Source organism: Vigna angularis, chromosome 4 (assembly GCF_016808095.1).
Source record: "Vigna angularis cultivar LongXiaoDou No.4 chromosome 4, ASM1680809v1, whole genome shotgun sequence".
Lineage (NCBI taxonomy): Eukaryota > Viridiplantae > Streptophyta > Magnoliopsida > Fabales > Fabaceae > Vigna > Vigna angularis.
This window is the reverse complement of record NC_068973.1, coordinates 15,429,807-15,447,833: the sequence shown is the minus strand read 5'-3', so window position 1 is coordinate 15,447,833 and position 18,027 is coordinate 15,429,807. Positions and strand designations below refer to the sequence as shown.

At 38.6% G+C, this 18,027-nt stretch overlaps 1 protein-coding gene across 1 annotated transcript; it reads left to right on the top strand.

Annotated features, from left to right (window-relative positions):
* The first annotated feature begins 1,216 nt into the window (after positions 1-1,216).
* Positions 1,217-17,863, top strand: LOC108331453 (protein PLASTID TRANSCRIPTIONALLY ACTIVE 10). Its single transcript, XM_017566138.2, has 12 exons — positions 1,217-2,002; positions 2,735-2,794; positions 2,890-2,919; positions 3,285-3,358; positions 4,985-5,066; positions 6,364-6,437; positions 6,560-6,626; positions 7,195-7,287; positions 16,525-16,701; positions 16,778-16,828; positions 16,957-17,108; positions 17,190-17,863. The coding sequence occupies exons 1-12, from the start codon at positions 1,250-1,252 to the stop codon at positions 17,620-17,622; spliced, it is 2,046 nt and encodes a 681-aa protein (XP_017421627.1). The 5' UTR covers positions 1,217-1,249; the 3' UTR covers positions 17,623-17,863.
* The last annotated feature ends 164 nt before the right edge of the window (positions 17,864-18,027 follow it).

The following is an 18,027-nucleotide window of genomic DNA, read 5'->3' as shown; positions in this document are numbered from 1 at the left end:
ATTTTTTTCTAAGAAACCCTAGCCGCAGCACCATCCAGCGTCGTCACCGCCATCCTTGTCGGCCCCGTCCTCTCCAACACATCACGCGTCACCACCAAAGCGTCTTCTCCCTTCTATTGCACCTCCATCACCTTCGCATCTCACCTTTGTTCACCACATAACGCGATCTCTTGCTATGCTGCGACCACCAATCTTCACCATTTTCACCCTCACACCAGCCAAATCGTCGTCGCGCCAGCAGCACTGTTGTCCAATCTCCAACACAAAATCGTCCACCACTAACCACCAGCCAAACCGTCAGCTGCTGCAGATCGCGAATCGCCACCACTAATCGCGCCGCTGCTTGCCTCCACCTGCAACCACAATCAGACCTGCAAGCAAACCGTGGAGACCTAGAGTTTCTCGGGTTCTTGTCGCACAGCTTTGGTGGTGACGTGTGATGCGTTGGAGAGGACGGTTGCTGGCAAGGATGGCGGTGACGGCGCTAGATGGTGCGGCAGCTAGGGTTTCTTGGAGAGAAATTAGGGTTTGTCTGGAGATGGTGATGATGACGTGGCAATTTTTTTTTTTAAACTAAAAAATCATTTAAGTCCACGTATTAACGTATGCCACGTGCTTATAAAATGTCACCAGGGTCTTACTGAACTTTTTTAAAAAGTAAAATTACTTTAAATCAAACCCCTAAAAATAGAGACCAAATAATATATTAAACATTCTTTCTACTATCATATTTATTCATACCCAACTATGATCATTTTGTATTCCTATTCAAGTCATACTTTTTCTGTTGTTTTTTTATAATTTTTATTTTTTTTCTTAATAGTTTCTGTCTTCATTATCTCGCTTATAATTCATCAAAACATTAATAACTATTCACGTTGAGTTTTAGATTTGAAAATAATGATTCACCGAAAATCAGCAAAATAAAAAAGTTTGTCAAAGAGATATATTTTTAGATGGTTGATTAAGCTTAAGTGGTTAAATTAACCCCAAAACCTGGTATCTGAATTTTTTTAAGTAAATTTGTATTCGGCTTTATATTTTTCCAAATTTAATCCTTACTATATAGATTTTACTCCTCACAATACAGAACAGCTGTTACAATTGAAAGACACCATTTTGCGAAAAAGAAATACGAGAAAAATAAAATTCTAATGTTACTGAAGAAAAAAAAATTCAAAAACTTTATCCACTTAATCTCTTCAAAAACAAAGAAAACAAAGATAAGTGCGTCATTCCTACTTCAGTCATGCAAGTGCTGCAAACTTCTTATCTCTTCACTTTGCCTAAACCCCTAAACCCTTCCCCTCCTCCTTTCCACCACCGTCCTCCGCCATTTCTCCACCATCCTCCGCCCTTTATCCTCCGACTACGCCCTCTCTCCAGCCCCCTCCTCGTCCCAAAATCCTTCCGCACGGAAGAGTTCCCGGTGGACGATAGCTTCACCGAGAATTTCGGCCCCAACGACAAGGAGTCCGAGGATGAAGCCCGGCGCCGAAACTGGATCGAGCGCGGGTGGGCTCCGTGGGAGGAAATCCTCTCTCCGGAGGCGGATTTTGCACGCAAGAGCCTCAACGAAGGCGAGGAAGTTCCCCTAAAATCCCCCGAAGCCATCGAAGCTTTCAAAATGCTGAAGCCTAGCTACCGAAAGAAGAAAAGGGAGGAGATGGGGCTGACGGAGGAGGAGTTCGTCGCGAAGCAGTTTGAGATCAAGGGCGAGATTCCGGACCCGCTAATGACCACGTGGTCGGGGCCTCTCGTGGTTCGCCTCGTGCCTCCGCGCGACTGGCCGCCTCGGGGGTGGCACGTTGACCGGAAGGAGCTGGCGTTTATTCGCGAGGCACATAAGATGCAGGCGAAGAGGGTGAGCCTGGAGGAGGTGGAGAATGGAGTGAGGACTAACACCGATGATGTGTGCTTGGATAGGTATAAGGTGTTTCTGAAGCAGTATAAGGAGTGGGTGGAGGCTAACAAGGATAGGTTGGAAGAGGAATCTTATAAGGTTTCAATTTCACTTCAAACTAATGCTGAACTTTTTGCTATTTGGATTCGATTGTGAAGACATTTTCTTATTTCTTTTTCTTACAAATTCAGTTTGACACCTCTAAAAGTGCGGGTGAAGGTGAAGTAAACTTTAAAAGATGAAATGTAATAATAATCATTAGAAAATCACATCTAAACATTCTAATTAACTTTAGAGTTTATTTTATATATACACATGCAGAGGTTTTGTGGAATGATTGGGAGATGGTCTTGCATCTCATAAGTATATAGTTGGGATTTCGATCTCTAGTTCCATTTATTAGAGTGCATTTGTTGGGAAACATTGACTAAAATCAATACAATCTTACAAATCTAGGGATGGCCTGAAAAAGTAGAAGCAACTATTTGTCACTTTACGTTCTCCGTGAAAAATCAATTGATTATTTGTCACCACGAAGTTAATCCCAGCACACTATTGATAAATCTTTGTATCTCAAGAAATCAGAATGGCTCTTAGTTAGAGAATGCCCTGGTTTTACCAAAAGGAGTTTATTATATATGTATTGGATTTTAGCATAATTATCATCCACTATGAAACTTTAAATTTCATTCTTTCACTTTGCCTTATTGTTACTAGGAAAGAATTGTGATTAAAATTAAAAATTGAAAGTGTTTTCTCAAATAAATTGTTAAGATTTTTCTTTATTTCTTTTGAATATGGTTTATGTTAATGTGAATGTGGTTGTGACAGCAAGACCAAGATTATTACCCTGGTAGAAGGAAAAGAGGGAAGGACTACAAGGATGGCATGGTAGGCAGTTTTTTCCACTGTTCTTTCCTTTAAATGTATTTAGGGTTAATGAAAACGTGGTTCTTGTTCTTACCTTTTTTTAACGTTTTATGCAGTATGAGCTTCCGTTCTATTATCCTGGTCAAGTAAGTATGCGATTTCACCTTTCTTATTAATCTTGAAGCATGTTGTTCTCATGAACGAGACTGTAGAAAGTAGAAACTTTACTTATGATCTATCCTAAGATTTCTAAAGAGTGTCTTTAGAGTGTTAGTACTGTGTCTTCCCTCCTGGCTCAGTGATTGTCCTCTTTGGATAATTGTGTTTAATCCAATAGATGGATACTGATAATCCTATTGTTGTTTGCCTTGGTTTCATAGTCACGCTTACATATAATTCAAAGTTCAGACATACTTTTTTCTGTAATCTCTGTGACATAATTCATAATAAAAGTACCTAGAAGTAAATTTAATATGTTGTCTTTAATTATTTGGGACATTTTTATGTGCAGATTTGTGTTGGGAAAGTGACAATGTTGCATCTCTATCAAGGGGCATTTGTTGACATTGGCGGGGTACATGATGGGTAGCTATCAATACTTTCTTTTCGTCCTTTCTAATGTTCTTTGAATATTTTTTGTAGAGTGGTAATTTCCATTTTGTTTGGAATGCTGTTCTACTACTCACATGATAACAAGTTACTTCCACTATCACAATCTTGCTAATTGAGTTACTACACTTTTAGAATGTGTCAGGTTATTTAATTTATACGTAATCAGTCTCTCATGGGACAAAAGAAACTATTAGATGCATTTTCTAAAATGGTGAAAAGCAACTTCATAAGCATATTTGTAGCACTGAAATGCTTTATTGACGTGGGTAGCCAAGGATGTGAACATCTTGGGACTAGTTAAATCTAGGGTTGTCAAAGTGAGGCAACCTAGCTCACACAAGTTGGCTCACCATGGGTTCAGCTAAAAATGAGTCAATTCAACCTGGTTCACTTTTTAGTGAGTCAAAAAATTTGTAATTTAACTTGACCCATCACGAATTGGTGGGTTAGTGGAATAACTCACTTAAGGATGTTTTGTTTTTTTAATTTATTTTATATATTAATTGTTGTACAATCAAAGTAGATTGACTCGATTCAATTTTTTAATAGTAGTACAATCAAAGTTTTAACCTATTTCATCAAACTTTTATTATAAATAACATTAGTTGAAAATTAAAGTGTAAACCTGCATAACTTTGACAAACAAACAAGTTAAACATTCAAACTATTCAAGCATTATTGAATAACATTCTACTATTTAAAAGATAAAATAGTCAACCTACATAATTAGAAATTGTAAAATAATTATATGCTTAAGAGCATTGTTGGTCCATATATTTATAGAAATGATTCAATGTTTTCTCTCTATTTTTGACTCATTGTGGTTATATTTTTTAGAAAAACTCAACGTATTCCTTTTTTCTTGATCAGGTTGACTTTGTTTAGAGGATGATGAATTGGAACCTGCTAATACAATCACCCATTCTTTTTACTTTTTTATTGTCCAATCCCAAAGGCAAAATGGGAGGAATGACGTTAACGCTGATCTAGTTGAAGGAATTACATTGAGTCTTTTCTAAAAAATATAGAGACCATCTTGAGTCAAATATAAATAGAGGGAAAAGAGTAATTATAATAAAAAAATTATGAAAAAAATGGTAAAAAATTCATAAAGGGTTGGTTGTGGGTTACAGGTCAACCCACAACCAATCTGACTCAAACTCATTTAATCTGTGGGTTAAATAAGTCAAGTCCAGTTTGATCCACATTTGAAAAAACTATTTTTTTTTAACCCAATTCGGCTCGAACTCATGGAGAAATGGGTTGATTCACAAGTTGAAACCCATTTTGACATCTCTAGTTAAATATTTTGATTTTGGTTCCATTGTTTTGGTAGAGAAAAAACAATTATTATTTAATCGAGACCTATCTGTTAGTAGGCTATTCTATTTCTTGTTAAACTTTAGGATTGTGTTCTATTTATATTGAGCTATTATTTAGTACATATTCCCTTTCCAGTAGCTGTATTTCTAGCGCTCTCATTGTTAGCATCAGTAAGTTTGATTGTAGCATGTTTATCTTGTTCAGTGTTACTATGTGATGTTTATATTTTTATGTTAGTTTTCTTCTAGAAGATTCACCTACCATGTTGTGTTTTAGGTGGGTTCCTATAAGGAGGAACGATTGGTTTTGGCTTCGCCATCACATAAAAGTGGGTATGCCCGTCATTGTTGAAATTATGGTGAGTGTTTCAGTCACTAGTTGAAAATTTTCAATAGGTTGTCACTAAATGTTTATATATTGGAGAAGAGTAATATTAATTCACTTAGAATAAATAAATACAGCAAATTACTAGAAAATAATAAACCCTAGGTACTAACTTTTAATAATAATATGCATTCTCTATACACATTTAATAAAAAGAAATCTGCTATTAACTTTCTGGCCTAAACTGTCACCATGACAGTCACAATTCAACTTATGTAACTGTTCTGCTGTCTGCTGTCTGCTGTCTGCCAATATATTATTATTTTACGAAACTTTTAGCTTATATTAGTACTCACCAAATTGCAGTCTGTGTCAATTCATTGGTAATATGCTAGTCAATGCTGCATTTTTTGCTCATATTGTTTTACTTATGTTTTGAAATAGAAACTTTAGCTGGACATGTAGTATGCCATGTAAAATTTCCCTCTCAACCGTGCTTGCTGCCTCTTTGGGAGAGGGTACTAAGTATGGATTTTGTGGTTCGTGGCCTTACAGCTGGGATAAGACCCTCCGATATCATCAGAGGCATTGACCCTAGTTTTTAGGCAAGGAAGTAATAGCTGAATTTACAGTTCAGTGTCATTGGCTCTATCCCTGACAGAAGCGGGATACACTTAACTGAGGACCCAAGCTCAAGCCTATCCCCCATGTGGCTGCTTTAAGGACCTAAAATTTCCCTCTCAACCGTGCTTGCTGCCTCTTTGGGAGAGGGTACTACGTATGGATTTTCTGGTTCGTGGCACAGCTGGGATAAGACCCTCCGATATCATCAGAGACATTGACCCTAGTTTTTAGGCAAGGAAGTAATAGCTGAATTTACAGTTCAGTGTCATTGGCTCTATCCCTGATAGAAGCGGGATACACTTAACTGAGGACCCAAGCTCAAGCCTATCCTCCATGTGGCTGCTTTAAGGACCTAACTTGGGCACCCCTAAATTCAGTGTAGCGTTAGGCACAGTACTTACTGTTTGCTGGTTGACTTTTTTTAACCTATTTTTGGTACTAAGCTATGGAAACTATCTTGCTTCTGAGTTTGCATTAACACACCACTGATATAACTTTAACCACACCATTGCCCATATGTTATTGAAGTTTTTTCTTGTGTATCATATGTTTGATATTTCTGCATCCATATCCATAAATTGCTTGTTGACAAATTTGAATATCAGATCGATTTTAATTACTATAGTGTTGGTTTCCATGTTTTCTGTGTTTAAACATAAATGAATTTCCTTTACCATCAGTTCACCAATTCACATTTTGTTCTGCAGGCAAAGCGAGATCCTTATCGCTTCCGCTTCCCTATTGAACTTCGTTTTGTTGATCCGAATGTAGATCATCTAATGTATGAATACATATTTTTGGTATTCAATGTTCTGTAACTCATTCATAGTGCATAGTTTAATCTTTATTAATTTGATATGATTGAAACTGTAAATTTGACATTTGTTTTATTTTCAACTTCAGCTTTCACAAATTTGAATTCCCACCAATATTTTACCGTGATGAAGATACCAATGAAGATGAATTACGGGTTTGCACACCTTCCCCTGTTATACCAGAGCACGTCAAACTTGCTGCATAATAAAATTTACTCTGCACTCATGAAACTCTTCCACAATAACTTTGCTGTGATTTCTTTCATGCTTACTTTTTATGGGAAAGCATTCGAATGTTTCTTTTTCTCTGGATTTTTCAATGTCTAAGTTTATTTAATTCAAGATATTTTCATAAGGTTTTGTTCAGATAAAGTATCTGCTCCTACAATGCTTTATACAATCAAGCAGACTCAATACTGATGCTTCGATGCATGATGCTATTTAAAAATCACGTATACTATATATCACTCAATTTAATATAATATATTAATCCAGATTTTTCAATTGGAAACATTTGTATTACATTGATACTGTTGAAAGAGTAGGTAAGAGAGGGTCAATTTTTTACAAAGCATTAGTGCCTTTTCAATACATAATATTAAACATTTAATGAGGTTCAACTTCCTCTAAGTTCATTTTTTGAATCTGTCAAAAATGTGGTTTGTTTTTAAATAGTGTTATTATGATAGATATTCTCTTGATTTGAGATTTCACAATTTGCAGCGTGACTGTGGAAGACCTCCTGTTCCTAGAAAAGATTTGGAAGACAAACCCGAGGAAGAACCTCTATTGTCTAATCATCCATATGTTGAAAAGGTATCTTATAAATTCATTTCTTTTAGTAGTTGCAAGGAGGAACATTTGTGGTGGGCTGTTTAGTTCTTGCATTTTATGCTTCTCTCTTAAACCAAATTTTATCCCATTCAAGAATATACCAGTCAATATAATTATAGGTCAATGGTGGGTCAAGGTCATGCCAACTTGCTCTTTTGGAATTGATATGTCTATAAGCACACATGGTAGATCCAAATACCTTGTGACCATGACTTTGTTTTTAGTTTTTAAACTGGCTGCATCCTCATTTTTAATTTGTTGAAGGAACCTGTGCAGGACACTATTCATACCTCTGCATAAATGTGAGAAGCAAGAACTTTCTGCCTTTTTCACATTCACCCATAGTTAACCTGAATGGGTGGATGTTTAGTTGAATCTTGCATGAACAACGGTCATACATAAAAACTACAACTATCTTCTAACAGTGTAGACGTGTGCTTCAGTTACATTTTTGCTTAAAATCCCTGATTGCAAGATAAATCTGAACTCTGAAGGTTAAAAGGCACTTGCTATGAATGATATTTGCTAAACCGGATTGTGTACAAGGTTGGCATAAGTAATGTATTTCAAGTGAAGGAAAAGATTCAAGTACTATTTTCAAGCTTTTTTAATTATTTAGACTTGATGTTTTAAAATGTTGAGAAGAGAGAACGAAAAGACATGATGAATTTTTAGTTTAAATCACAACGGACCTATTGTAGAGGACCTATTGTAGAGGAGTGTTGAAATGTAATATGTTTTTAGATATAGGCTCTGTAGGAGCCTATTGTTTACTGTTTATTGTTGATTACTGTTTTTCATTATTGTATAAGTATGTGTTTAGTGTGAAGATAATAATATGAAAAAGAGAGTTTCTTTCTCTTAATTCTCCAAAATGGTATCAAGAGCCAAGCACCGGGGCTCTCTTCTGTAGACGCCATCAACCACCAGCCGCCGCCGTCGCCGCCGTTTTCGCCGTCGCCGTCGCCGTCGCCGGTACCCCATTTTCTCAGGAAAATTTAGGGGTTTTGTGCGCCTCCGTGAGCGCGACCCAACCCTGGTGGTCGCCGTCCCTGCAAAGCCCTCACGCGCTGCCACGCGCCGCCGCAGCCCGCCAGATCTCGCGCGCGTACTGTTCACGCGCCGCCCTACGCTGGTCGGAATTTCACCGCGCATCTAGGGTTCCGCTCGCCTCACTCTCCTGAGCCTATATCTGATCTTACTTCCCTGTTTCAGTGGGTGTAATTGATACCTAGGGTTTTCTCTCTCCCAATAGTTGAATATCTCTCCAAGTCTGGTTCATTTTCCGATCTGTAATGGCATCTACTGCAATTAATTCCTCTCTATCTGCAACTCCTATCATTACATCTGCAAAACTCAACTGGAAAAATTATTTATCTTGGTCTTCTGCAGTGGAATTATGGTTTCTTGGTCAAGGACACCATGATCATCTAGAACAAGATATCTCTATGGTTCCAGATGAAGAAAAATCTCAATGGCAAAAATTGGATTTTCAGTTATGCGCAATTTTGTGGCAGTCAGTGGAGCAAGAGGTTTTAGATATCTTGAGACCCTATAAAACATGTTCATCATTCTGGAAGAGGGCAGAAGATATTTTTGCAAATGATGTACAACGTCTTTTTGATGCAACCCAAAGAGTAGCTTCTCTAAAACAAGTCAACCATGACATGGTTTCTCATATAGCAAAGGCTCGGGCTGCTGTAGAAGAATTAAAGAACTTCTTTGTAGCTGATTCATTAGAAGGGATCAATAAAAAGCTTGACAAGTTTTACATGGTCCTAATTCTGAGAAGCTTACACTCCGATTATGATCATGTACGTGATCAAGTTTTAGCTGGTGATCAAATCCCTTCAATGGATGGTTTGGTTACTCGACTTCTTCGAGTACCTCCATTGGTGAAAGATGAGAATTCAATCGATGTTATTGGAACATCAGCTATGATAATGCCACAAGGAAGAGGAGTGCCACAAGGAAGAGGAGGAGGCAGAAGCAACCGAGGACGTGGTGGTCGTAGCATACGTCCTCCTCCTCAATGCACATACTGTAAGAAACTAGGCCATACTCGAGACAAATGTTATGTTCTACATGGATATCCAGACAAAGTTGCTCATGTGTCTAAATCTGGTGATCTAGAATCCAGAATTTCAAATGAAGAATATGAAGAATTTTTACGTTACAAATCTGGAAAACCGTCTAATCCTGGCCAATCCTCTGTCATGACTAGTGTGCCTACAGCCAGCCTATCTCAATCTGTGGAAGGTCATAATCCATGGATTCTGGACTCAGGTGCCTCAGACCATATCTCTGGTAACATTCCTTCATTTTCTTCATTGTCTTCTCCAAGAATTCCTCATCTCATTACCGTTGCCAATGGATCAAAAGTGAAATCTCAGGGAATTGGAACAGTTTCCTTATCTCCTTCACTAAGTTTAAATTCTGTGTTATATGTTCCCAATTGTCCATACAATTTAATCTCTTTGAGTCAGTTGACTCGTACCTTAAATTGTTCCATAACCTTTACGGCCAATTCTTTTGTTATACAGGAACATGGGACAGGTCGTCTGATTGGAGAAGGACATGAGTCTCAAGGACTTTATTTCTTAAAACCTCATTCCTCAATTTCCTGCTTTACCACTTCATCCCCCAAACTTCTGCATGATCGTCTAGGCCATCCAAGTTTGTTCAAGTTGAAGATGATGGTTCCAAGTCTCAAAAACATCCAAGTCTTAGATTGTGAATCTTGTCAATTAGGAAAACATGTTAGATCTTCCTATCCTAAAAGATCTGAGACACAGTGTGATTTTCCTTTCTCAATAATTCATTCAGATATTTGGGGACCAAGTCGTGTTACTTCATTTGGTTTTAATTATTTTGTAACCTTTATTGATGAATTCTCTCGATGTACTTGGGTTTATTTAATGAAAGAGAGATCTGAACTTTTGTCCATATTCAAGTCCTTTTTTATTGAAATTAAGAACCAATTTGGGAAGACAATTAAAATTCTTCGAAGTGATAATGCTAAGGAATACTTCTCTCTAGCATTTTCTTCATTCTTATCTTCCCAAGGAATTTTACACCAGTCAACCTGACCTCACACTCCACAACAAAATGGCATTGCAGAAAGAAAGAATAGACATCTCATTGAAACTGCACGTTCCTTAATGTTGAATACTAATGTTCCTGTACATCATTGGGGCGATGCAGTCCTCACTGCCTGTTTTCTTATCAATAGGATGCCTTCTTCCTCTCTTAATAATAAAATTCCTCACTCTGTCATTTTTCCCAACGACACTTTATACCATGTTTCCCCACGTGTATTTGGGTGTATGTGTTTTGTTCATAATGTTTCTCCAGGTCTTGATAAGCTCTCAGCAAAAGCTATCAAGTGTGTTTTCTTAGGATACTCTCGTCTTCAGAAAGGGTATAGATGTTATTCTCCCTCCACAAAGAGATATTATATGTCAGCTGATGTCACATTCTTTGAGGATACACCTTTTTTTTCTTCCTCCATGGAGGATCGTTCCTCTGTTCAACAAATGTTTCCTTTACCAACATGTGATCCTCTAATTATTCCTGATTCAGTACCTCAAAATCAAAATCCAAATAACATTGTTCCTCCACCTCTTATCACATATCAACGTCAAACCCAATCTCGAACTCCTAACACTGACGATCCTCGAGACTCAGATCCTTCTGCATCAGATCCTCAGACCATGGATCCTTCATCATCTTCACCTTCTACTGATTCAGATGATAACTGGCCCATTGCCCTCCGTAAAGGTATTCGTTCTACTCGCAATCCATATCCTATTTATAATTTTGTGAGTTATCATAACTTGTCTCCTACATATTTCTCCTTTGTTTCCTCATTATCATCGACTAAGGTTCCTAATAATATTCATGAGGCACTTGTTCATTCTGGATGGCGACAAGCCATGGTTGATGAGATGAAGGCACTTGAACACAATGGCACTTGGGATCTTGTCCCTCTTCCTCCTGATAAGAAGCCTGTTGGTTGTAGATGGATTTATACTGTTAAAGTTGGTCCTACTGGTAAAATTGATCGCCTTAAAGCTCGACTGGTAGCTAAGGGCTATACTCAAGTTTATGGCCAAGACTATTGTGATACTTTTTCTCCTGTGGCTAAAACCAGTACCGTTCGTATTTTTCTTGCTATGGTTGCCATTCGTCATTGGCCTCTTTATCAGTTAGACATTAAAAATGCCTTCCTTCATGGTGATCTGGAAGAGGAGATATACATGGAGCAACCTCCTGGATTTGTTGCTCAGGGGGAGTCTGGATTAGTTTGTAAGTTGCGTCGTTCCCTTTATGGCTTAAAGCAATCACCTCGAGCTTGGTTTGGTAAATTTAGTCAGGTGGTGCAAAAATTTGGACTGAAACGTTGTGAGGCGGATCATTCAGTGTTTTATGGTCACTATTCTCCTGACAAATGTGTTTATCTCATGGTGTATGTTGATGATATTGTTATTACAGGGAATGACATCACTAGAATTAATCAGTTAAAGAATCATCTGTTCAATCACTTTCAAACTAAAGATCTGGGTCGTCTAAAATATTTTCTTGGTATTGAAGTGGCACAGTCAAAAGAAGGTGTCATTATTTCACAAAGGAAATATGCTCTTGACATTTTAGAGGAAACAGGTCTGACAAATTGCAAGCCCATTGACAATCCCATGGACCCAAATCAAAAGTTAATGACAGATCAGGGTGAACCTTTCTCAGACCCAGAGAGATATAGAAGACTAGTTGGAAAACTCATTTATCTTACCATAACAAGACCTGATCTTTCTTATCCAGTTGGAGTTGTGAGTCAATTTATGCAAAATCCACATGTTGATCATTGGAATGCAGTACTTCGCATTCTCAGATACATAAAAGGAAGTCCAGGACAGGGACTATTGTATGAGAACAAGGGAAACACTCGGATCGAAGGATATTGTGATGCAGATTGGGCTGGTAGTCCAATTGATCGAAGATCTACTACAGGATATTGTGTTTTACTTGGTGGGAACCTTGTATCTTGGAAAAGTAAGAAACAAAACGTTGTTGCTCGATCTAGTGCTGAAGCTGAATACCGATCTATGGCTCTGACTACATGTGAACTTGTGTGGATTAAACAACTTCTTCAAGAATTGAAGTTTTGTAAAAATGAGCAAATGAAACTGTACTGTGACAATCAAGCAGCTCTACACATTTCCTCCAATCCTGTGTTTCATGAGAGGACGAAACACATAGAAATTGACTGTCATTTTATTAGAGAGAAGTTGTTGTCAAAGGAACTGGTTACTGAATTTGTCAATTCTAATGAACAACTCGGAGACATGTTGACCAAATCTCTAAGGGGGCCTAGAATTCAATTTATATGTTCCAAGCTTGGGGCATATGACTTATATGCTCCAGCTTGAGGGGGAGTGTTGAAATGTAATATGTTTTTAGATATAGGCTCTGTAGGAGCCTATTGTTTACTGTTTATTGTTGATTACTGTTTTTCATTATTGTATAAGTATGTGTTTAGTGTGAAGATAATAATATGAAAAAGAGAGTTTCTTTCTCTTAATTCTCCAAAAAGGAGAAAACATAATTACAAAATACTCAGTTACTCTATTTTAGGCCGATATAAAATCAATCTGATTGATCCTAATATTGACATTTGTGATATCTATAGAATTCTAATATATCTACTAGATACTGACAGAAATAAAGGCACAAGAAACTAAAGCTAATTGTTAGGGGCTGGAAAGTATATGAGAGAAGGAGGTATAGGGGAGAGAGAGAAGGAGGAGACCGAGCACCAAATGAGGGAGAACGACCCGGACGAGCGGTAGATGAGGGGGAGCGACCGGGGCGAGCGCTAAACGAGGGAGAGCGACCGACGAGCGCTAGATGAGGGGGAGCGACCAGGACGAGCGCTAGATGAGGGGGAGCGACCGGGACGAGCGGTAGAAGAAGGGGAGCGACTAGGACGAGCGGTAGTTGAGGGGGAGCGACCAGGACGAGCAGTAGTTGAGGGGGAGCGTCCAAGTCGAACGATGGAAGCAGCAAGGAAACATACTAACTGCCGCAACAGTTAGGATGAGCGGGAAATTAATAAGATAGATATTCTGAGAAGTTATTCAGCAAATGATAATTAGAGTAACAAAACCATATCTTAGTATATTATTCAGTATAAGTTAAATAGAGTAAATAAGGCTAAATATATTCGTATCAGATAATTGTAGTAAATAAGTATTCGTATCAGATAATTATAGGAACTAAGATTATTTTCTAATATTCAGTACTTTTTGGGAGGGAATTAATTAGTATAAATAAAGGGGAAGCCTAGGGTTAAAGGCATGCTTTTGATTTGTGAGTTTTGTAAGAGAGGTTATGCTCTCAGGTAACTCACAGAGATCGTGCTCCCAGTTATTGTTTGTTTTCTTGGATTCAATTATTTCAATTCAATAAAAGAGGTTTATTCAGCTACTTTCCATTGTTCCTTGTCTGTGAGAGTGTGTGAGGAAAGATTCTAGTTACGTTCCATACTCGGATACGTAACAATTGGTCCGACTTGCCGGATCGATAAGGAGGACTGAGAAACCAGCTGGATACTGTTGAAAGAGGCAAAAGAAATTCATGGAGGGAAGGGTGAATGCGATCGAAGGAAGACTGGAGGGCATGGGGCTGAAACTGGAACACATGGAGATGTCCAGAGTGGCGGAATCAATAGCACTCCGCAAGGATTTGCAAGAACGGATGAAAATGATGGGAAGACGAGACCGACAAGAAGATGAAAATGCGAATGAAAGCCAGGATTCGGTGAACGGAAAAAAAGAGGACCAACACAAGGATGAAGAGGGCGAGAGAAACGGGGGACGCCAGGAGGATCTAAACTGGAAGAAAAGGGTGGAATTGCCAAATTTTGAAGGGGTTGATCCGTTGAATTGGATCAATAGGGCTGACAAATTTTTTGAACTACAAGGGGTCTGCGAGGAAGAAAAGTTGCGCCTAGCTTACATCAGCATGGAAGGGAGTGTTGGTTATTGGTTTAGATTTTGGAGGCAAAAAACCATAAATCTTTCATGGACGGGGTTAAAGGATGCAATGGTGGTCCGTTTTGGAGGTCGAAGCCAGGGGACGATCTTTGAAAGTGTTGAAATATATTGTATTGTATAATTGGACTTTTAGTTTTGGGCTTTTAGGTGTTGGTCCATTGTTCCTTATATAGGACTTTTCTGTGTAATAGAAACTTTAACACACAGTAATAAATAATATTTTTACCATCTCTCAAACTTTCACATGGTATCCAGAGTTGGTTAGGGTTCGCCACTGCTCACTGCCTGCGCCGTCGTTCACCGTCGCTTCCGCCGTTGCCGCCGTCGTTGCCTTTTCTCCGGCAAAGTTAAGGGTTCGGTGCGCCTCGACGAGCGCGACCCATCCTTGGTGGTCGCCGCCTCATCCTTCTCTTGATGCGCCGTCACGCGTCGTTTCTTTCTGACCTCTCTCGAGCGCGTGGGCTTCACGCGCCACCTCTCCCGTGTCGGATCTTCACCGCGCCACTGCCGGTCGTTTCGCCTCCGTCTCCTGAGTGTATTGTGGTCTCTGATTTGCTGTTCCGTTGAGGGTTGCTCTGTTTAGGGTTTCTTCCCACACCTTTTTTCCCCTCTTTTCTTGTTTGGCTTTATAATGGCTGGTCTTGGAACACCGTCTCTCTCTGCTACTCCAACCATTACTTCTGCAAAACTCAATTGGAAAAACTATCTATCTTGGTCTTCTTCCGTGGAGTTATGGTTTCTTGGTCAAGGATGCCATGATCATCTTGAACAAGATGTTTCCACCGTTCCTGAAGCAGAGAAATCTCAATGGCAGAAACTTGATTTTCAGCTATGTGCTGTCCTATGGCAATCTGTTGAACCAGAAGTCTTAGAAATTTTAAGACCTTACAAATCGTGCTCCTCCTTTTGGAGAAAAGCTCAGGATATCTTTGCTAACGATGTGCAACGTCTCTTTGATGCAACTCAAAGAATGACTTCCCTCAAACAAAACAATCATGATATGGTTACTTACATAGGAACGGCCCGTGCTGCTGTAGAAGAATTGAAGAATTTCTTTGTGGCTGATTCTTTAGAAGGCCTAAACAAGAAGCTTGATAAGTTTTACATGGTCTTAATTTTAAGAGGTCTACATTCAGATTTTGATCATGTTCATGATCAAATGTTAGCGGGTGATCAAGTTCCATCAATGGACAGCTTAGTTACTCGACTTCTTCGGGTACCTTCATTAGTTAAAGACGAAAGTTCAATTGGTGGTATTGAAACATCAGCTATGATAGCACCACAAGGAAGAGGAGGAGGCAGAGGCAGATGGAGCTGTCAGCCTTCTCGGCTGGAGGGCTAACCCAGCCCAAAACGATTAAGTTGCATGGACAGATAGGAGGAAAACAGGTGTTGATTTTGATTGATAGTGGCGCTAGCCACAACTTCATCAGTAACGAATTGGTGAAAAAATTGGGATTGACCATGGTGGACACTCCACCTTATTTGGTGAGTTTGGGAGATGGACAGAAGAAGACAAGGGGATGATGTGAGAGGGTAGTGATTCACATGGGAGAGACCGAGATTACCGAACGGTTCTATCTGTTCAAACTAGGAGGAGTTGATGTGATACTTGGGGTGGAGTGGTTAGCCAAGCTGGGAGAGGTAACGTTGAACTGGAGGGAATTAACCATGGTGTTCGATCAAGGAGAAAGAAGAGAACCATAAAAGGGGACCCTACTTTAGCTCGGAGGATGGTTGATCTGGTAGCGCTGTTCAAGAAAGAGATAAAGAAAAACTACAAATTCTTGGTTGAATTAAGACCCTGGTGCATTTCAAGAATACTTGTCCTTGTTCCAAATTCCGCAAGTTGTACCTAACCGCTAACCCCAGAAAAGAGTGAAAAAAAATTCATATTACCTGTGCTAACCTTACTAAAGTCAAATTTGCACATTGCAATACTCTATAACCTAAAAAATAAACTAAAAATTCATCATCATAATATCTTTCCTTTGCTATGTTTGAGTTGAACAACATTCAGACCACTAAATTGTGTGCTGATATACAACTTAACTAGAAACTTTAAGACTTGTGGCATGAGCCTTCTTCAATGAGTGCTTTGAATTTTACATTGATCATAGCCGTGTCTTATCCTTGTTTATCTTCGCTTACTGTCTTTATTTTGCAGTTGTGGCAAATTAATGCGGCTGAACAAACGATTTTGGATGATATGGCAATTAATCCTGATAAATATAAAGGTAAAAAGGTGTCAGATTTGAGTGATGATGAAGATTTTGATGAACAAAATGCTGTTCAGCATTCCGAAGTTAAATATAAAAATACCGTAATACAAAAAATTACTCTGGTGAGTATTATTCTTGTGAATTTGCATCTATGGTTGCGGATTTGTTTACCTGTTTTGACTTTTAACACTTTGGCAGAAAACAAGCGTAAAAGAGCTTGATTTGGAGGCTGCACTTGCCGAGCGTGAGGTCACCTATCCTTTTTGGCTAAAGCGTTTTCTGTTATTATTGACGCCTTTAATTTTATATTATTGATATTTTTTTCAAATTGTAGAGTTCCTATTTTCAAAATCTGATGTTACCCTTTTGGTACGCAGCACCATGTTAAACTAAGGAAAGAAGCAACGGACAGAGGTGAAAAATACAAAATTACCAAACTGAGGCGCAATATTGAGATGGATGAGTATGACTACATGCATTGGCGAAGATCATTTGAGGAAAGAGAAGCATTGATTAGAGACATAAGCTGGTACTATTCTGTTGATATTGATAAGCATACTTCCTTGTAATGATGCGTTGATTATTTAACTGCTATTTCTCCCTTTTGCAGTCGCAAAGCTCTTGGTCTTCCATTGGAAGAGCCTGGAAGGTATGTGGATGCTAGTCATTTTGATAAAGACAAATATGATCCGACGAGTCCTCTGTATCGTTATGACTACTGGGGGGAACCTAAGAATTCAGAGAAGAGCATTCAAGAGCGGATGACTGATATTCATAACAAAAAAATTGTGGGCAAGGCAGATGTCTGGTATTCAATGTCTTACGATGATTGCATCAAGGAACAGATGGAAAGGGAAGCCCAGACAAAGGAACAGGAAGGCAAAGGTGAGGATAATCAAAATGAAGATGAGGATGATGAGGATGACGAGGACTATTTTGACTTCAGTATTCTGAACAGTGTAGATACTAATTTCCCAGATCAGCCTCATGTTAATGGGACCGAGTCTTCTACAGTCTCAGGTGAGGGCATGTTTGAGGACTGATGTATGCAGAGCATTATGTAGCAAAATTAGAATGTACAGTTAGGCTGAGAAATGTGCAAAATTTTTGGCAGTGTCTCATGTATTCAAAATGGCAATCTAATTTATTTGTACGATTGCGAAAATTTTCCTGTGCATGCACTTTTATCAAGTTGAAAAAATATATCACTGTATCAAGACATTCTGTGAAAATGTTCAACCATGCAGTTGTGAACTTTACTGTTTAAGCAAAATATTAAATTAAGTTATTGTAAAATTGTTTCGAACCTTTTGCTATTTAAGAAATGTAACTAACTGCGATTTCTGGGATGCTTTTCTTTTTAATAACGCGGGATATTTTTTCTAAACGTGTTTCTGGTAACCCCTGATCTATTCAACGACGCTTCAAAATGCATTATTAGGTTATCA